This window comes from Ochotona princeps, chromosome 2 (assembly GCF_030435755.1).
Source record: "Ochotona princeps isolate mOchPri1 chromosome 2, mOchPri1.hap1, whole genome shotgun sequence".
NCBI classification, from domain to species: domain Eukaryota; kingdom Metazoa; phylum Chordata; class Mammalia; order Lagomorpha; family Ochotonidae; genus Ochotona; species Ochotona princeps.
The window spans coordinates 108,586,707-108,607,692 of NC_080833.1; the positions used below are offsets into that span (position 1 = coordinate 108,586,707).

The following is a 20,986-nucleotide window of genomic DNA, read 5'->3' on the forward strand; positions in this document are numbered from 1 at the left end:
TTGACTGAAAGCATCAACCCTGGCGCGATCCAGAGAATCCAGTGAAGGCTAATCAAGACCACAAAAGGTCAGTCAGTGTAGGAAACACAGAAGAGGAGGAAATGGGAAAACCAACAAAACAAACAAACCTCAGGGCAAACGGGCTGCAGGTGCTCTGTGTCTGGTCATGCTGTGCATGGCAAGGAAAGATGACCCCTTTCTCTCTGTTTTGGACTCTGCTTTTTAATTGGGGAAAAATGAGGGGGCCTAGCCAGACTCCACCTAGAGAATTCCCCAAGAAAGCAGAATAAATGGGAACCCAAAGTTCTGAGGATCACCAATTGCAGTTCTATTAGGAAAAAAAAAAAAAAAAAAGGATGATTAAAAAAAAACCAAAAACCAACCCCCTGACCAACGTGATGAGGAATGCTACAGGCTCTAACTCTCTCGCCCCGCTGAGAGCCCCCCACCACACTGCATCAGTCACTGGGCACTGGGCAGAGGTAGAAGTTCTTCTCCTCCTGCGGTTTGCTTATCCAGTTCCCGTAGCCCATGTCCTTGAGGCTCTTTTTGAAGTAGTTCTTGGCTATCTCATAGTCACGGGCAGCTTTCTTGGCCTCACCATAGGAGAGTTTCAGTAAATCTCTGCGGTAACGAAAGGAGCAGAGCCTCTTAAACATAAGGAAGATGTTCTTCTTGGAGACCCGCGACAACTCATTCCGTGGCCTGGGGAAACAAAAGCACCTGTTGTTCCCTGCGCCCGCTGGTAGGGCAAATGGCCCTGGGGCGTGCACGTGCCTCCGCTCCTTACCCATCCACGGTGCCCCTGGTGCCGTCCAGGATCTCCAGTTCGTAGCCGTCAGCCAGACACCAGTTAACGCTCGTCTCCTTGGTCTTCCCAGACTGCCTTTTGGAGTCATAGACACTGACCCGGCCAACCTAGGGATCCCGGGAGGCCAACATCAGGAAGGAGGATCTGAGGCAGAGCCTGCGAGGGCCACATCCTGTCCCCTGCATTTTAGACTAAGACCGAGCAGATTCCAGACAGGCTAACTCCCCCTCTTGATTCAAACTAATTTAGCCTTGGAGAAGGGAAAGCCCTTGGAAGGTCAGGGAGGAAAGGATCTGTTCCCAGGACAGAGAGGCGGCTGCCCTTGCCCTTGACTGCTGTACACTCTTGCTCTGTCAGCAAAAGTGCTTGAGAGGGAGCAAAGGGACGAGGGGGACAGAATGAGGTTGGAGCACCTTGGGGTGGTTGACAATAAAAGGCTTTCGTAGTCCTTCCTCAAATGCACTTCCATCTCTTGTCACTCGACAGCAGATTGCGCGGGTCAGGTGCCCTTGGCTGAAAAGGTAGCCTGCGGACAAGAGAGAAGGTACACCCCTGTGTTCACACCAGATGCTAGGGTGAGGCACTGCAGAGGTTGAAGGTGCAAGATGGGAGATTGCCCTGACACATCTGGGGTCACTGAATACTTCAGTGCAACACGAAGGATTCTGAGGAAGGCCAGGGCCTGGCCAGGGCAAGCACGCCACGGTTGCTGCGGGTTTTCAGCTGCCACATTTCTTACACTCATGTTGAAAGGGCTGGCCTAACCCATATCCCCACATGCTCACAAATCACTCCCTGGCACTCTACAGAAGGAGACACCATGCCAAAAGCTGGCCCTTGCAACCTGCAGTGTCTCGGGTGCTGGGCATGGGGACAGAGAAGGTGTGGCTGCCCGAGCAGGCCCCTTACCAAGCGTGACAGACTTGAGATAGATGGGCTGCAGGAAGTGGGTCAGCAGGGCACCCTGCAGGCCCAGCACGTTCCAGCGCAGAATCTTGTCACTGCACGACATGGTACGGAGCCTCTCCCCAAGGCGGATACCGTCCCATGTGGGCACAATGTCACTGGATTCCACAGGGATTGTGCCTTCTCCTGTGGGAGAGACATGGGTCAGACCCACAAGCCACTGATTCTCCTGCCCCCTGGCCAGATGTTAAGACTCCATGGGTGCTGGCCATCTGCTTTGGCATTCTTCATTGTGATGTGCCCAATGCTGTGCAAAATCGAGTGAGACCCTTGTCTTCCTGGACTATCATGGGGCCCAGGATAGACACTAAACAAAGCAGCCAATGCAGGCGTGAGAACCTAAGACACTGACAGGGCCCTGAAGGAGGAAAGCGCCAGTAACCTCCTGGAACTCAGGAGTCGGGAAGCTGGGACACAGGCAAGGAACAGTGGGAGTGAGAGCCACTAGGAAAGCCACCAGCCAAGGAGAAGGCCCGGAAGCAGCATGGGGACTGCCCAGGAAGCTTATGGCGAGGTAACTGTCACTATGACAGGCAGGGTGACGGGGCAGAGGCCAGTGATTATAGCAGTGTGGTGGGAAACTACTACCAGGTATGTGTGAGTGTGTGATCCATGTCATGTGTCAGAGCTGGAGTTCCTACACCACTCAGAGTAGTTTCTAGTGTGTTCACAGAGCCATGTGACCTGGGCCATCATTAGCTGCAGAACACACACTTCAGCACCCAAAGAGGATCTGCCCTTGCCAGCCCACCCCACCACCTCTAGTCCTGGGCATCCACTCATCCACTGCCTGTCTGGTGTTGTCCATTCTGGACATTTTGTCTAAATGGGACCATGCCCTGTGGGATCTTTCATGACTTGCCATCTTGCACTTAGCATGCTGCTTCCAGGGTTTACCGAGTGTTGGTATGTGTGCATCAGCCAGGGCTTCACTCCTGCACGGCATGCACAAATCATGTCATCACCCCCGTCAGCAGCGGATGGTCATGAGTGTCATTTTTGCTTTCTGTGGCTAGCACTTTTGAAGAGCTGGGCCTGTGTTAGCAGCTCAGGGAACTTAGCAGGGAAGTGACCAACCAAGTGGGGCCTGAAGGGAATCAGATGATGCAAGGAGACAGCAGAGGACAAGACAGAGGAAAAGATGGGAGGAGAAGCTGGTGACAAGGATGCAGAATCAGCAGACAATTGGACTGGAGGGGGTCAGGCCCGTGATGTCCTCCTGTCACCTCCTTGGCATGGCTCCACATCTTTCCCTTTCTACCTCCCTCTCTAACGGGGGAACCTCATTCCCAGGCTGCCACGGGGGAAAACTTCCCTGGATTTATTTCCACCTAGACTCTCCTCTGAGCTCCACAAGACTTCCTCCACCTCCCTCCCGTTTGGGACATCCCCCCACCAAAGAACAAGTCAACCCGGAACCAGCTCTTCCTGCCCGGTTTTGCCTCCCCTCTCCATACCCCTGCAGCGCCCAGTGCTGACCAGCAAAACCATGGCAGGCAGTCTTGTGGAGCCTTTTGCAGGGTGCCCACGAGGGTCCCATATCACTCACCATTCTCCACTTTGGTGCGGAGCTTTCCTTGCTTGGGGTTCTCGAACACAGGGTAGTGGCGGGAGTCCGTGCTCTCCATGGCGCGGTCACTGCAGGACTTGTCAAAGAGGGCGCCATCGCCACAGGGAGCAGTGCTGTAAGCAAAGGGGCGGCCATCAGAATCCACCTGGGAACCCCCTTCCCCGCATCTCCTGGGGCTCCAAAACCAACACGGCACAAACAAGGGACACTTCCTGAGGCCCACCAGGGGGCTGTGGAGTGGGAGCATGAACACAGGGCACACTGTCAGGTTAGGGCTGCCCTAGGAGCCAGGGGTGTGGCAGTAGGGACCATACAGACCTGATGTACAGATGGAATGAAACCGTCTTTTTTATTTGGAGCTTTTCTCCTCCCCTAGCAGGTTCAAATATACTTTCCTTCGCGGTCTGGGGGTTGTACTTCATTAGCTCGGTGTAGAGGAACCTATAGGGACAAAGTCAGCTTAGGAAAGGCAGGCCTGACACTGCTGGCCAGGGCAGCTGTTCCCAAGCTCAGACAGCTATGTGATTCCCAAGGGGGCAGAATTCTCAAGAACACAGCCCGTGGTTAGCTTGTCAGGCACAGAGTCCAGTCTGGGAGGCCCTGGCACTCCTCAAGCCAAGGGGGATGGTGAGTGATCCTCACTGCGGTGGCAGAGCAAGTAGGTGCCTGGAGAGAACAGGAGGCCACCATGTGGCCTGAGCCTCTCCTGTCCCGAGGGACAGAAGAGGTGAAGGAGGGCAGAAGGATGTGTCTTTCCTAGGGTCTCATGGAAGATGGTCTCAGTTGGCTGAGGGCCAAGAGGCTGCGTTTCCCCCTTTTTTGGCAAAATGGGCATGAAGCAGCAGCAGGAAGCAGAGCATGAGATAGGTGCCTGGGTGGCAGAAGCAGTCAGGGGCTCACATGACAGAGGCCAGCTGGGCCCTGCCAGGGTGGTGGCTGCGGGACCCAGGTGGGCAGGGCCTGGGCGGAGGGGTGGGCTCACCTGATGAAACCTCGCCGGGAGATGATCTCGGCGTGGCAGTCATTGACTGTCTCTCCCTTGAGACTAAGAGAGTCGCCCTTCACACATCGATTCCCTGGGAAGACGTGGGGAGCACAAAGGGAACCGTCAAAGGCAGATGATGGTGGACAGGGTCACTCAAGGTAGAGGGCACACATAGCCACGCTCCACCAGCCCCTCGTGGCCATCTGTGTCCCTCCACCCCGGGCAAATGAACATTCATTCCTCTCTATGCTCACTGCAATGGAAATAAACTGCAGGGCAATTATCCCAAATCAAAAATGCTGAGCCCACAAGTGCTTCAGATTTCAGGGTTTTTTCTTTTTTAGTATTTGCATGGTATTACCAGCAGAGCATTCCTAATCTGAAATCCAGTGTGCTCCCTCAAATCCAAACCTCTTTGAGTGTCAGGTTGATGCTCAGAAAGTCTCAAGTCTCAGACTTCCATACACTGGGGATTTGGGGCTGAGGGATGTGCACCCTAGGTTACAGTTGTCTTTTCTCCCTGCCTTGGCCTCACTCTGGATGAAGACCCACTACTGGGGAGCAGGGGAAGTCCTTGCTCACCTGTCCCCAGGCTGACGACGACCCCCATGTCCTCAGGGTCCTTTTTCATGATGATGGCCGCCAGGATCTTGCGGCCCAGCAGGGAGGGCTGGAAGCTGTTGGTGAGGGTGTTGAAGCAGCGGTGGCTCAGCATGGCGATCTGATCGTGGAAGGTGCTGCCCGTGAGAGGAAGCTGCGGGGACAGAAAGCTGTGTCAGGGGTGGGGAGCCACCCGGGCGCCCACCGTGTTTTCACGGCGGCTAGGGAATTCGTGTGCTGCTGGACTGGTCAGCCATCTTTTCCCTCTCATGTCTAGTGTCCCGCTGTATAGTCTTTTATCTGGGGCTTGTGGGAAAGCCTGGGAATCCCTTACACGATCCAGCAAGTTCTGCACTAACTCAACCCAGGGAGGAGTCAGCACAAGTCCCGCTCCCATCCCCCCAACACACAGAAAGAGCACCAAAAGTAGACGTCTTAACTGTCTTTGGCTGTGCTTCTGGGGACCTGGAGAGGAGGAGCATAGTTCTTCTGAGACTGGCCCCTGTCACTGGGGTTACCTCTGTGAAACCCATGCGTTCTGCCTTCTCGTTCTCCCCAATCAAGACCCGGAGAGCTGCGTCGGCCGCTTCCTGCTTGCCTTGCTTCTTGCTGTGTGCACACACGGCTGGGAACCAACGACCTCCAACTTTTGCTTGGTAAACAAACCTGTGCATGAGAAATGGGGATGAAGAGGGACTTGAGATCCAGCCAGACAAGCTGTTCCAGGGCAGAGCTTCACTGCACAAGGTCTGCCTGAGGCCTGCCAAAAGAGGAGCCTGGTTTAAAAGTGCTTTCTAAGGCAGTATTTTCCACATTTTTGGTCATCTGTGAATTATAATACGATTGTTGCTGGCTCCTGATGTCACTGGGACTACTACTATCTTTGGCCAGACTGACTTTCTAAAAACACAGATATACTTTAAGAAGAGCTTCAAATCATTACTGTGATGGTGACCACGGCCACCACAAATTGAAGGGCTTATACAACTGTATGTGATAAAATAGGCTATCAAATTCTGAGCAGGCTTTGTGCTATAACCTGTGAAAGCTCTGGGCCTCTTTTCTTTAAGATTCATTTTTATTGATTTGAAAAGCACAGTTATGGAGACAGAGGGAGAGACAAGAAAGAAATCTTCCATCTACTGGTTCACTTCTCAAATAGTCACAGTGGCCAGGGCTGGGCCAGAGCAAAGCCAGCGTTTTCCCTGGGTCTCCCACGTGGGTGGATCGGAGGGGCCCAAGAGCTTGGGCAATTCTTCTCCACCTTCCTAGGTGCATAGCAGGGAACTTCACTGGGAGTGAAGCGCAGTTGGGCTTTGAACTAGCACTGCAACCTGGGATGTTACCACTGCAAGCAGTGGCTTAACCTGCAATACCACAATGCAGGCCCTAATATACTGCCTCATGACAACATGCCTGTTGTGCAATCCAGAGAAGCCGTAGTTCATGTTCTGTCGCGCTCTTACTATGGAGTTAAGTCTATGAAGGATTTTAGAATGATTTCAGGGAGCAAAGAGAGGAATTGGAGTGACTGCACAATAGGAAGTCCTGAGCTGAGAAGCTGAGACAAGGCATTCACTGTGGTGGGTGAGGGGAGGGAAGGTCCGCACCGCCCCTTTCCTGGGACCTGATCAGGAAGAGGACCTTTCACTTCTAACTTGACTCAAGTGGGGCAAAGAGCAATGTTTCCTCATATTGAGTTTTTATCATGGTATTCAAGAATTACCAACCACAAAGAAAAGTAGATAACGGTGTAATAAACTGACAGAACAAGACACAAATCACACATAAACATGGATAAATGAATGGCATTCCTTACTATGAAAGAAATTGGAAACAGCCCCACATTTTATGACTCTTTTCTCCTTATTTTTTACCTCTGTCTTTTCAAGACAGAGATACTAACAAACACAAATTCTAGAAAAATACACAGTGACACCGCTCCCTCCTCAGAGGCAGTGCAGTGAGCAGTTTTTCTGTAATCCTTTAAGGAAGTTACAGCTCTGTCCTCATGCCACACCTCACTTGCTGCTGGGTGACACAGCTTCAGGGTCAATGAGTATATGTGGCTTCCCTGTACTCTTCCCTACAGTTTCCTCATAAAATCAGTGCAGGAACTTGTGGTCCTCTCAAGTCCTGTGCCAGCAGTAACAGTGCAGTAACTCAAATCTTCGCAACACTGACTTCACATGCATTGTATAGCTTTTCGGTCAGCTTGAATGGTTTTCCATGTGTACACGCACACTACGTGTATATACATATCCCTTTAAAATCACAATCTGTCAAAAACATTGAAAGGGATCCAGTGAAAAAGATCCGGCTAACTGCATCTCAAGATGGCTGGCATGATGCCCTCTAAGAGGCTGTGCAGACACGGCCAGACCGGCTTTCCTCAGCTGTGCCGCTGACAGTTCAGGTACACTGTTCCTGTCCATGGCTGCAGTCATCACAGGTAGTGACACACAGCTGGAATACTCACTTGGGTTCGTGAGGAGGTCCAGACTGGTCAACCAACTTGAACTCGGCAGCAAAGCCATGGGAGCGGGCGTACTCCAGCAGGCCGCCCACGGGGTTTGTGTTCAGGTACCTGACGAGCTCCCCGACCTTTCGGATCTTGCTGGGCATTCCAGACTCCAAGGCCTCAAGAGAGTCTGTGTTGGACCCTCCGGACTGAAGGAGAAGTAGCCAAAGGGAGAAGATAAACACTCAGGATCCACTGGAGGACTCCTCACCATCCTGCATGGCCCCGTTACCACAGCACGCTGGCCCACCTGGTCATCAGAGCCCATGGGGTTGGCTGCCTCCTCTTGCAAGGCCTTCATGGCTTCCTCCGCTGCCATCTGCTTGGCCACTTTCTTGCTGGGAGCACTTACAGCAGGGAAGGTTTGGGAGCCCACTGCAACACAGTACTGGAACCTGCCAGGTGATGACAGAGATTACAAGATTGTGAGTGTGAAGATGACCCAGCCTTCCTCAGGCTGTTCCCCTCAAACCTGCCCTGGCCCTGCACCTTTCTGTGCCCCCAGAGGTTAATTCCCCCTAGAGGCCCCCTATTCCCACAGTGAGAGAGTGGAAATTGCTCAGTGAGGAGGCAAGGAGATGAAAATGAACCTCCCGCGGAGAGACCTGACAGCCAGGACCTACTTGGGGTCGTGGGCAGGGCCTTCCTTAGACAGGAGACGGAATTCACAGGAGTTGCCCAGCTTGTGCATACACTCAAGCAGCGCAGTGACAGGACTCTTTCCGGAGAAGAGGGAAACGGCCGATGGGGCACTGGGCTGCGGCTCTGCGGTCTGCAGGAGATGAGACAGGGAACACCGGTTAGCGAGCCCTCCACAGCAGAAGCAAGGGGCACAGGAGACCTTCTTTCCATCAACTCAACATCAATGTCCAAGGTTTCCCTAGGGAAGAGGGGCTGCCAGGGACTTGGCAGGCAATGCAGGGAAGAATGGGTGACTCTGGAGTCTCATGTATCTCCCCAGAGAGGACTGAACTCACCTCTCAGGTCTATTTCAATGATGAAATTCTGTAAATCCAGTTAGGTTGGTTGGGGGCAGGGGTGAGGGGACAAAAAGAATTGGGCATGAGAGGCGACTTTGTGTTAGTGAGGTGACTCGGATGGGGGGGATCAGAGAGGCTGGGTTGGTTAGGCCAGGGCTGCTTCAAGGGAGCCAATGGGTCCCTCAGACAGCCAGTGGGAACTGCCCACCTCCCCGAGGGTGGGACACCTGCCTTCTCAGAGTCTTTCTCCATGGGGCAGCAGGACAAGTCTTCCGATTTCCCACTGTCCTTGGCTTTGGCTTCTCGAAGCAGAATAGTCATGGCTTTCATGGCTGCATCCTGCTTGGCCACTTTCTTGCTGCCCGCCTCAGCTGGGGGGAACTCTCGGCCGCTGATGACGACCTGGAACTTAAACCTTGGTGGGAAATGAGCAGACATGTAAACTCTGATCTGGGCCGGCCCCTGGCCTCTTCTAAGGAGATCTCCCCGCCCTGCACTTCCCTGCTTTACTATGGGGCTTTTTTAACTTGCTAAAAGGGACAGGCCGAGGAGCTCCTGTCCCTCTCAAGGCTTAGCGTGGTCCTTCTTTTGGGAAATAAAGCAGCTGGTGACTTTCTCTCCACAGCTTGGTAGGCGCACACAGCCACAGGAGATGGGGAACTCACTCCCTACTACCAACAGAGATAAAGTCTATGCAAGACGCTGAGCTAACACTACCGCTGGCTGTGGACTTGCTGGCAACTGTGGCAGACTGGCCTCTTCAGGGGAATATTCTTATGGAAGCAGCAGCTTCTCCAATCCAGCAGCATGCTCCCAGACCAGATGCCTGCCGCTTCAGGAGCCCCTTTCTGTCCCTAACCTACTCCTACATACTTCACTTTTACAGTTTGCTTTGAGACAATCTGCAGTTCTACCTGTCTCAAGCAGGTCTTTCTGGGCCTGTCCTAGGTCTGCTTTGGTCAAGATTTCAAATGTGTTCAGTCTGTTGCTCAGTCTGAAATTTCCTCTGGAAAGTTGACCTACTTTTGAAATATTTGCCCACGTATCACACCAGTTCTGGCCCCACCAACTTCTGGACAGATGTAGTCTCCTTATCCTGATAGTTTCAAGGTGATATCATTAACACAGCCCAGACATGGCACGAGAGGCCACAACCAGGGGTGTACAACCCTGGGAGACAGCCTGAATACAGGTACATGCCACACAGCAGTGGTCCACATAATCTGAGAGCAATCCCTAAGGCTATGCTGCAGCCTTCTGAGTCTGTGTAACTGTACTCCATAGTGTTTGCATAGTGGCAACATTCCATAATGGTGCATTTCTCGGGGAGCAAACACAGGGCTGGAGAATAGGGATTTTTCTCTCCTATCCGCACTGGCTCCTGTGAGCTGCAGTTTGCGGCCTCTTGGCTTTAGTGATTCAGCTCTCTGCTAGGTCCCCTTCTGCACTGCAGCTCCTTACTGGGCCGGCCGGCCTGTTGCTATCTTTCTTAGTTTTTTTTTTCTTTCTTTTTTTTTTTTTTTAATTTGTGCACTGGCCTGTAAGACCCTACTGTGCGAAGCCTGGTCAGCTGCCTGAGTGACAGACTGACTTCCCACTCCTGTGTGCACAGAAGGTGTGCAAAATCAGAACCACCACTTTCAATAGGCAGGCAGGCTGGGGCTGGGTGCCGGGCTCCGCCCTAAGGCTGCTCTGTGTGTGTAGCCTGCTCCTGCACTCTCAGGAGCCTGGCTTCGGAGATGGGGCTGGTGTACACAGTGAGGGACGAAGGGAGGGGCTCAGCCCCCACCGCTGCCTTGGGAGGCAGGTGGAGCCCTGAGGCATGCAAAGCCCTTCATTTGTATAGGAACTTCACGCCAGCCAACAGTCACCCCTGCCCAGCCATGATTCCCTACTGGACACCCAGAGAAAAGGACCCAGCAAGGGTGATTTAGCTGAAAGACTGGAAGGAAGGAAAAGAAAGGGGACACCAAACAACACCTGTGACCAAGCAGTTGTGACAGGCCTGACCCCAACTCTAGGTTCTATGCGTGGGTGGTCTCTTACCGAGGTTCGTGGGGTGGTCCGCTCTGCTCGATGAGGTTGAACTCACAGGTCTGACTAGCGAACTGTGCATACTCTAAGAGCCCACTGACGGGGTTCTTCAGCTGGCACTGAGTCAGCTTCTTGTAGGGTGTACAGCGTGGCAAGCTGTGACTGTAGAAGGAGGGCATCTCCATGATGGCTCGGAACTCACCTGGGGCTGCATGGATGCTATTCAGATTATCTGGGATGTCATCTGTTGCCCACTGGCCATTTTCAAAGTCAACATAGCCTGCTTTGGAGGGGCCGTTGTGATACACGGGCGGCTTCAGTCTTGCAGGTTCCGGCCTGGCCTCTTGCCTTTCTACCTTTATGGCAGGCTCCTGTCCGTTCTCTACCTTTACCATGGCCACTGGGGTGTGTGAAGCATCAGACTTGGGTGGACAACTGGTGGGGAGCGCTGTGTTTCTCTTGGCAGCGGGGGCGGGAGTGGTTTCGGGGACACTGTTTGCATTTCTCTTGATCTGCATCCTCTCTCGTTTCTTGTCTGTCAAATACCAGATGGGAGGGGTGGCCCCCTGCCTGTAGACATCGCCCTGCTTTTCCAAATCGATCAGCACCGTGTTCACATCGCGGGCCTTGCTGAGGCCAATATTTTTGGCCACATTCAGGGCAGAGGAGTTAGACACATTGAACAGGTAGTCACAGATTTTCTCCTTGATCTCAGCCATGTCCAAAAACTCAGCAGGATCTTCTTCTACGTCAGATGGGACACCTGTGTCCTCAGCTTCCAAACCCTGGGCTGAGCCTGGGGTTCCCTGGCTACAGAGATCTGGATTCTGTGGCACGGGCTCCCAATCTGCCGTGCACAGCTGTTCCTCAGCTGCAGCAGAGACGATGATGCTCCACAGAGGGGGCCTTCCTGCCTTTTGGTGCAGCTTACCCCTCCTCGCCAGAGAGTACAAAACTCGATTGATGTCCTTTCTTGAGGTTCGGAGCTTATCAGCCAGCTGAGTGGCTGAAAGAACCTGCCCCTCCTTGAGCTCCTCAAAGATCCTTTGCTCCCGATCCTGATCTATACTGAGACGCTGGAAGCGTGAGGAAAGCCTGTCAACACCTTTGCATGCCACAACCCTGGTGCGTGATAAAGGGGGCTGCAGTCCTTCCTGGCACCCCGGCCTACTGAGAGGCACGTCCCAGGGGACAGCCCCGCTCCCTGGCTGCCTGAATCTGACAGGTGGGCCTGGAAACCTTGGCCTGAGTCCCGGGAACGACAGCAGTGAAGAGGCCTGCTTTCCAGGAAGGGGAACTTCTGGGCAAAATCCCTGCAAAAATGCTATTTGCTGGAGCCGGAAATGGTCAGCGGGAAATCTTGGGTCCAGCTGCTGGTGACTGAGCTGGCTGTGCTCATAGCCTTGACCCGGGTGGAGGTGGTATCTCTGGAGGGAACTGCCCTGCAGAACAGTGTGATAAAGAGAAAGTGAACTAGGGCTGGTCAGTGTACACGGGGTGCCTGTGTCCTTGCTCTGCCCAGGGAGCCATTCCTGACTCTTAATAGGCCAAGAAGTGCCTAAGCTCAAAGCCCCATCATCCAGAAGCTGGTGTGTGTCAGTGAGGGGTGGGGGGGAGCGTGAAGTAGGGGAGCAGCAGGCAAATCACATGGTGCTTCCAGTACAAGTTCCAACACCATGGCACGGCCTCTGTAGCGCCCTAACCTTCTCTTCCTTCCACATGAACAACAGTAACCTGGAAATGTCAAAGGAGTTGGGACAGGAGCAGTCAAGACAACAAGTCCCTCCAGGAACAATCTCCAATATGAGGGCACACTGCTGAGACTCACCTGCCTGGCACTGCCCCTGGCAGGACCACCAATTGACGTGAAAGGAGCTGCAAGTCTGCCTGACACATGGGGCACTTGTTCTCACTCTGCAGTGAGATGCCTGGGTTCCCTAACCTCCCCAGTTTACCTGAGGTGTCATCTATCCCTCCCCACCTCAGCCCAATCCAATCCCCCTGTCCTCCCCAGGCTCCTGCCAACAATACCTCCTGGTCAAGTCCCCTGCTTTGCAGTGACCTGCACACTCTCTTGTCACCGGATGGTTACCAGAACATGAGATGCCCCCTTCCAGACATCTGTGCTCCCTACAGGCGGTGGCACTGGAGCTGGGAGTGCTCCTAAGCACCTTGCTTCCAACCCCAGGGCTTGCAGTCAAGGGCATGGGATACCCAGCAACTGTTTCCTCAGGCTTGCATCCTTGTCCCGCAAACAACTGGACCCTTTCTTGAATGGTTTTGGCATTCTGTCCTCCCACCAGGCACTTTGGCACTCTTGCTCTTCTCTCTCCCAGTACCACAGCCATGGGGTTCCATATTCACCACCCCATCCCCGTCTTACAGCCACTCACTGGGCTGGTCCAGCTACTCCTTCTATTACAGACTCCACCCTAGGCCACTGGCCAGACTTCAAACCTGCAAACCGTCGCAGTGCCAGCTGAACTCCCCCTGTACAGGGCAGGGCTATGCTGACTCCTGCCCTTTTCCGACGGTGATTTTACTTCCCAGTGTTGCTCCAGCTTCCCTTCCCAACCACTGATGGCATCTGCTCTCATATGACCCCGCTGCAGCTGCCCGTCGGCCATTCCCCATCTGGCAACAGACGCCTCCTCATCCTGCCTGGGTCTTACGGCCAGTCTCTGTCTCTTCCTGAGGCCCACTGTCCCTTTTCTTCTCCCGAGCTCCCCCAACGTGCTGGACAATGGCTTTCTCTTGAACTTCGATTGCATCTTCCCTGCTTGGGGCTAGTTCACTCCAACACCCACCTGCTCCCTGCAGACATGACAAGTGACAGTTATTGTAGACTGTCCTTGAAACAAAAGTCTCCTTCCAGGGCTTGATGACTAAGCACCAAAGATCTCTTCTCACCTCTCTTCTTCCAGTCTCTGTTCCTTCTTCCCAACCTCTTACACAGAATCAATCCCTCCCTTGGTAAACCCAACTTCTCCCAAACCTGAACCAGCCTTGTTAAGCACAGCTCTCACACCTCCCCCTCAGCTACCGCTAGGCCATCAACTTGAGATCTGCACGCCCAAGCACAGAGCACCTAACCAGAGTCCACTACTGTCTCAGGTGCCATAGTAGTGACCCCTTATAACAGACTACTGTTTGTTTCTCCAGCCTCCACACTCATGCCTGTGATGAGGCAAACAGGTTAACAACAACTACTACTAAAACAGAATAGTTATAATTTGACTATAGTACAACTGTCAGTATCAATCACTATTTTCAAGCCTTGAGGCCATTATTAAGTTAAAAAAAAAAAGAGAGAGAGAGGAGAAAAAAAGGAGGTGGGGATTGCTGAAGATACAGCTCTGCAATTTCTCCACTGCAGATCTGAAAGCCAAGGTTATGCAGTGCTAGTAGGCAGGTATATGCACACAGTGTGGGTATACTAGACAAAAGGAGTCTTCCCGTCCCAGGCAAGACAATTCAGGAAAATTCTAGATTTCATCCTGAATCTCTGAATGTGGTTTGTTATAAATGTATGAATTTCTTACTTGTGGAATTTTCTACCTCATATCTTCAGATCACACTGATCAAGGATAAACTGAAACCACAGCAAATAAAACTGCAGGAAAAGAAAGGGGCCTATCATAACCATGCCCTGTACCACAACACCACCTCCTTGGCATTCTCGTGTTAACCACTCCATCCTTCTCGCAGAGTATGAGTGCCAGGGACCCCAGTCACCTAAGCTTTCACTTTCCCTCATCTGCCCTTACAAGGCAACTGCCTTGCCCTGTCCTATCACTTCTTCTTTTAATTAATTTATTTTTTAAAAAGATTTACTTGGGCTCGGCAGCATGGCCTAGTGGCTAAGGTCCTCGCCTTGATCCCATATGGCCGCTGGTTCTAATCCCGGCAGCTCCACTTCCTCTCAGTCTCTCCTCTTCTCAGTATATCTGACTTTGTAATAAAAATAAATCTTTAAAAAAAAAAAAAAAAAAAAAAAAAAGATTTACTTGTTTTTATTGCAAAGTCAGATATACAGAGACGAGGAGAGACAGAGGAAGATCTTCCGTCCGATGATTCACTCCCCAAGTGACCACAACGGCCGGTGCTGCGCTGATCTGAAGCCGGGAACCAGGAACCTCTTCTGGGTCTCCCACGCAGGTGCAGGGTCCTGAAGCTTTGGGCCGTCCTCAGGCCACAAGCAGGGAGCTGGATGGGAAGTGGAGCTGCTGGGATTAGAACCGGCGCCCATATGGGATCCTGGCGCGTTCAAGGCAAGGACTTTAGTCGCTAGGCCACGTCGGCAGACCCTTCTTCTTTTTAAATATTTATTTCTTTTTATTGCAAAGTCAGATATACAGAGAGGAAGATCTTCTGCCTGATGATTCACTCCCCAAGTAGCAGCAATGGCCGGTGCTGTGCTGATCTGAAGCCAGGAGCCAGCAACTTCCTCCGGGTCTCCCACGTGGGAGCAGGGCCCCAAGGCCTTAGGCCGTCCTCCGCTGCTTTCCCAGGTCACAAGCAAGGAGCTGGATGGCAAATGGAGCTGCCAGGATTAGAACCGGTGCCCATATAGGATCCTGGCATGTTCAAGATGAGGACTCCAGCCATTAGGCCACTGCACTGGGCCTTGTCCTATCACTTCTGTATCATCTCTTAATGATGTCTTTTCCCCAGTTTCAGCCCTATTACCTCTCACCTGAGCTACTGCAAAGCCTCTTGTCTCCTCCCTCTACTGCCACCTGTCACAACTCAGACCCCTTCCTTACAGACCTTTCAAAATGCCACTTAAAACAGGGCCCGGCATGGTTGCCTAGTGGCTAAGGCCCTTGCCTTGTATACGCTGGGATCCCATGTGGGTGCTGGTTCATGTCCCGGCAGCTCCACTTTCCATCCAGCTCCCTGCCTGTGGCCTGGGAAAGCAAGGAGGATAGCCCAAAGCCTTGGGACCCTGTACTGGTGTGGGAGACCAGGAAGAGGTTCCTGGCTCTTGGCTTCGGATCAGCTCAGCTTCGTCCATTGCAGTCACTTGGGGAGTGAATCAGAGGATGCAGCGTCTTCCTGTCTACCCTCCTCTCTATCTTTCCAATAAAAATAAGTAAATCTTTAAAACAAACAAAAACACCCGCTTCTGACTTTGGACTCCTACCTCCTCCAGGTGGGGACTTTCCTCTTCTTGAACTTCTACTGGATACCTTTAATTAACATTATTTTTTAAAAATAAAATTTATTTATTTAAAAGGTTACAGGGAGTAACAGAGACATACAGAAAAGAGAGTGAACTCCTCCATTCACTGTTTCACACCCCAAATGGCTGCATCAGCAGGGAGCCCAGAAGCCTGGAAGCCCATCTGGGTCTCCCACAGGGCCCAGGCAGAGGTCACCCTCACTCTTCTCCCAGGTGCTTCAGCACGGAGCTGGAACATCAGCGGAGCAGCTGGGACTTGAACGAGTACCTCTAAATAATTTTTTAAAACAGGTATTGAACATAGACTAGAAAAACATGACACACTCAGATCATAGCTAACAACACTAACTGTCCTAGAAATCACACTCAACCCTCCACTTTAATACTCTCAGTGTAGCACTGAAGGTGGAGGCTCCTGCGGATTCCATGGTGCGCTCCCAGGAGAACAGCGTTCTATTTCAGCCATCTTTTCATTCAGCACTGGACACAAAGTTGATCGTGAACCAACACCTGTTGAATTAATGACTGCACAAATAAGGTATCAGGCAAAAGCAGCCTCATCACTGGCCTTGCTCCTCTGACTGCAGCTCTCCCCCATCACCCCACTTCTGGAAGCAGTGGGGAATGCCTGGCTCACGCTGCTGGACTATGGAGAGATTTCAGGGGGTTTCTGATTGGCTGTGAGTAGCCTTGGGAACAACAATTTTGCTAGATTGAACCGCAACTATTGGCCACAATTTAAAAAATATCTCAATGTTCTTTCATGAAAGAGTTTAAGAAATTACAATACTTGGGCCCAGTGTGGTGGCATAGTGGCTAAAAGTCCTTGGCTTGAACGCCTGGGATCCCATATGGGCGCCGGTTCTAATTCTGGCAGCTCCACTTCCCATCCAGCTCCCTGCTTGTGGCCTGGGAAAGCAGCGGAGGACGGCCTAAGGCCTTGGGACCCTGCACCCATGTGGGAGACTCAGAGGAAGTTCCTGGCCCCTGGTTCCAGATCGGCACAGCACCAGCTATTGTGGTCACTTGGGGAGTGAATCATCAGATGGAAGATCTTCCTCTCTATCTCTCCTCCTCTCTGAATATCTGACTTTGTGGGGAAAAAAAAAGAGAATTCTTTAAAAATGTAAAAAAAAAAAATACAATACATGGGCCTGGCACAGTAGCCTAGTGGCTAAAACCCTCACCTTGCATGTGCTGGCATTCCTTTTGGGCGCCAGTTCGTATCCTGGCTGCTCTACTTCCCATCCAGCTCCCTGCTTGTAGCCTGGGAAAGCAGTAGAGGACCTGTACCCACATGGTGGACCCAGAAGCAGCTCCGGCTTCTGCTTCTACTTGGAAAGTGAACCAGCACACAGAAGATCTCTCTATGAAATCTGACTTTCTAAAACAGATGAATAAATAAATCTTTGAAAAAATTAATAGAGATGATACATTAAATTATCAAAAAGCACACTATAGTGTAATATGCTATAATCTTTTTTGTAGGCAAATGGGGAGGCTCATAAGTATGTGTGTATGCGTATATGCATGCTAGAACAAACACAGAGAAAACAAAAACACAAAAATGATATCTGCAGGCCCAGCGCGATAGCGTAATGGCTAAAGTCCTCACCTTGAACACGCCGGGATCCCATATGGGCGCCGGTTCTAATCCCAGTAGCTCTACTTCCCATCCAGCTCCCTGCTTGTGGCCTGGGAAAGCAGTCGAGGACGGCCCAAAGCTTCAGGACCCTACACCCATGTGGGAGACTCAGAAAGAGGTTCCTGGCTCCTGGCTTCGGATCAGCGCAGCACCGGCCGTTGTGGTCACTTGGGGAGTGAATCATCGGACGGAAGATCTTCCTCTCTGTCTCCCCTACTCTCTGTACATCTGTCTTTCCAATAAAATAAATAAAACTTAAAAAAAAAAACAAAAATGATATCTGAACCTGTTAGTGGTTATTTCAGGGAAGTAGGATTAGACGGAGATCATTCATTAATTAGCTTTTTGGAAGACAAAGTTCAGACAGGAAGAGATAACAGAGGCCTTCCATCTCTGGACCATTCTCTAAATGCTTGCAACAGCAAGAGCAAGGACAGGCTGAAGTCAGAAACCTGGAACTACCTCTTGGTCCCCAACATGGGTGGTAGCGGTTCAGTCTTTCTCTACTGATTTCCCAGGTGCATCAACAGGAAACTGAATCAGCAGTAGGAACAGCCAGGACTTAAACTGGTACTCATACGGGATGCCAGCATTGTAGGCAGTGGCTTAACACACTGTGCCACAATTCTGGCTTTGTTTAATCCTTTTATTTATTTATTTATTTATTTTAAAGATTTATTTTATTTTCATTACAAAGTCAGATACACAGAGACGAGGAGAGACAGAGAGGAAGATCTTCCGTCCGATGATTCACTCCTCAAGTGACTGCAACGGCCGGTGCTGCGCTGATCCGAAGCCGGGAACCTGGAACTTCTCCAGGTCTCCCACGCAGGTGCAGGGTCCCAAAGCTTTGGGCCGTCCTCGACTGCTTTCCCAGGCCACAAGCAGGGAGCTGGATGGGAAGTGGAGCTACTGGGATTAGAATCAGTGCCCATATGGGATCCTGGCGCGTTCAAGGTGAGGACTTTAGCTGCTAGGCCACGTTGCCGGGCCCTGTTTAATCCTTTTAAAGAGCTTAAAATTAAATTTAAATCCGGAAATCAATATATATGTATATATGCATATGTGTAGATATATGTACATACACACATACAGATACTTCAAAAAGTTCATGGAAAATAAAGATCCCTTGGGTATGAAAAATTTTGAAATCTATATATACAGGAGAAATGTTTTTCAGAAAGTTCAGTAAAAATACATATGACATATTGAACTAGCAAAACCTCATGAGTAGGACCCTCAGAGAATGCCCCACATCGGGAATCCTGGGGTGGTGCCAGGTGGCTGTCCTCCATCCTTGGGTGCAAAGGTGTTTGGGAGGCTGGGTGTGGCTTCTCTCCTTGTCTCCCCTTTCCCCCCGACACAGGAAGGAAAAAAAGAGAATGTGGAAATGGTGATCTCACCCACCTTCCTGTAGCCCTTGATCCTAATCATTCTAATCAACTATGTAAAAATCATCAAAAATAAAAATAATAACTAAAAAACATCTAAAAGTAAAACAAGCACATATTAGGAAAAAACGATATGTGCTTTAAATTTTGCACATTTAAAAAATTTCATTTCCATACTTTTAAAATTAGAGAACAGTTCACACTAAGTAAAAGGTGTCCTTTTCAGTGTAGGATCCTACACTTTGCAAACTACCACCATAATGAAGAAAGATGACATTGCTACTTCCTACACAGTTCTCACGCAGCCAGTACCGGCAGGATGGGGTAAGCCGCAGCTAGGGACGCCTGCACCCCATGTCAGAGTGTGGTGAAGTCCTGGCTCTGCCACTTCCGATCCCACTCCCCATTACATGCCTGAAGCAGCAATGACGGCTGGAGGATGTCCCCAGCTCCCTGCCACTCAGCAGCCATTGCAGCCACTTGGAGAGTAAACCAGTAGACAAATTTGTCTGTTACTCTGCCTTTCAAATAAATATAATTTCTTTAAAAAAAATGTGTTACATCATTTTATGACCAACTTCTCTTTCCCCCAGCCACTGGCACCGTGGCTCTGGGTGGGCTGGCACAGGCCTGGGGATTTTTCAGAAGGCCTAGTGGACAGGTACACTGTGGGGCCGTGTGAGTCTGCATCCCTCTATGCCATGAATCTGCAGTCATCCAAGGTACCTCCTCGGATCAAGCCTGCACTCTACCAAGCGAGAGATCCCAATTTAACATGCTGAAGGACAGCTGCACATTCCTGCGGATGTCTTAGCTACATGGAATAAAGCTGTTATAAACATTATCCTGTGAGTTATGAAGAAAGGCCATATTTAATAATACCCTCAGTCGGACCTTCAGCAATGGGAAAGGCTGGGACAGAGCAGCTGCTAAGGCAACGAAAGCAGGCCTGGTGCCTGCCTTCCATCCAGCCGTGGCTATTCTGCTATCTATTCACCTTGTGCTAATGCACTCTGGAAGGCAACTGGTGGGCCAAGTAATTGGGTCTCTGTCACCCGAGTGGGAGACTTGGAGTTTTTCATTCCTGACGTTGGCCTAGTTCAGTCTTGGCTGTTGAGGTATTTGGGAGTGAACCAGTGGATGGAAGATCCTGTCCTTCTATGCTAATGCTAACAACAACAACAACAACAACAACAACAACATTCAAGAGGGGCTGGAGACAAACAACAACAACATTCAAGAGGAGCTGGAGACATGGGGGGGAGAGGGCACAGCAGTAAAGGGCCCTGGCAGACAGGAAGAGCGAGTCTGCCCTGGCCCTTAAGCCCTATCCCAGGCATTGCTGAACCTTCAGAATCAGTGGCAGGATTTTAATACCACAACGGCAGTTCTGTGAGGCAAGAGGCCATACAGCCGCTCCCCACACGCCTGAGCGAAGCTCTGCAACGTAAATGTTCCCGAACAGGTTAAAATAGTGGCCCATAGGTGGCGGAGTTCGTCCCTTGGTAGCTGCTGCTCCAAGCCTGCCTGGCGTCCGGCTTACCTTCCGCAGGTCCATAGCGCCTTGAAGGTATAGCCCAGCCCGGGCCAGCGCGGCCCGGAAGCTGCACCCCCTACTCCGAGGGCCCCAAACACTAGCACCACCGCGGTTGCACCCCACTCTCTGCAACTCTAGGGAGCCAGCAGGGCAACCCTGCCGGCCTGCACCGTGCTGGGCCACAAGATGGCTTCGGTTGAATTTCGCTTTCGTTTCCTCAGAAAGCCTTCCCTTTCCGAAAGTGAGGCCTTGGAAGGAGGGGCCTGAAGGCCGGGGCGGGAGCCACACGGGCAGGGCCGAGCCTGCCCAGGGGAAGCCTGCAGGATTCCAGGCGGAGGAGGGGTGTAGCTCGCAGGAATGCGAGGGACCCAGCAGCAGACAAAGGCCCACAGGGGAAGCTGTCTGGCCTCCCCCAGCGCGTCCACAAATATGACCATATGACCGAAGGTCTTTAATGGGGGCAAGGAAGTCGTCTTCAAGTAAAGTTGCCCTTCTGGACCCTGATATTTCCACTACATTAAAGTAGGCGGGTGGGCCAGAAAAAAACAGCGGGATCTGCCATCCCCCGCCTGGCAAAGAAGTAGCCAGTCCTGAGTCTTCACAGCACCCCCAACAGGCTCCTGTTGTTCCCACTTCCCAGGTGCAGAAACAGAGGCGGGCCTGAAGCCAAGTGCTACTCACTCAATCCAGGTCTAGCCCCGAAAAGTTTCTACACTTGCTCAAGTTACACCATTACTTTTGAAAAGAAATTGTCAGAGAGG

At 51.5% G+C, this 20,986-nt stretch overlaps 1 protein-coding gene across 2 annotated transcripts; it reads right to left on the reverse strand.

The window, feature by feature from the left end:
• Positions 1–206: 206 nt before the first annotated feature.
• On the reverse strand, positions 207–20,432 carry ADAR (adenosine deaminase RNA specific). Of its 2 annotated transcripts, none has more exons than XM_058660353.1 (15): positions 20,232–20,432; positions 10,480–11,909; positions 8,661–8,848; positions 8,077–8,218; positions 7,704–7,848; positions 7,412–7,602; positions 5,373–5,598; positions 4,915–5,086; positions 4,330–4,423; positions 3,666–3,788; positions 3,327–3,460; positions 1,721–1,903; positions 1,225–1,337; positions 791–918; positions 207–705 (listed from the first exon to the last, which is right to left on the reverse strand). In XM_058660353.1, the coding sequence occupies exons 1-15, from the start codon at positions 20,244–20,246 to the stop codon at positions 459–461; spliced, it is 3,531 nt and encodes a 1,176-aa protein (XP_058516336.1). In that variant the 5' UTR covers positions 20,247–20,432; the 3' UTR covers positions 207–458. The 2 variants fall into 2 exon arrangements, with proteins under 2 accessions (XP_058516336.1, XP_058516337.1); XM_058660354.1 differs by having other exon boundaries at positions 5,451–5,598; positions 20,232–20,430.
• Positions 20,433–20,986: the final 554 nt, after the last annotated feature.

Coding starts and splice junctions, on each gene's coding strand:
- ADAR (XM_058660353.1), bottom strand. Junction 7,603..7,703: donor CCATGGGCTCTGATGACCAG/GTGGGCCAGCGT, acceptor CTTCTCCTTCAG/TCCGGAGGGTCCAACACAGA. Junction 5,599..7,411: donor GGACCTCCTCACGAACCCAA/GTGAGTATTCCA, acceptor TCTCATGCACAG/GTTTGTTTACCAAGCAAAAG.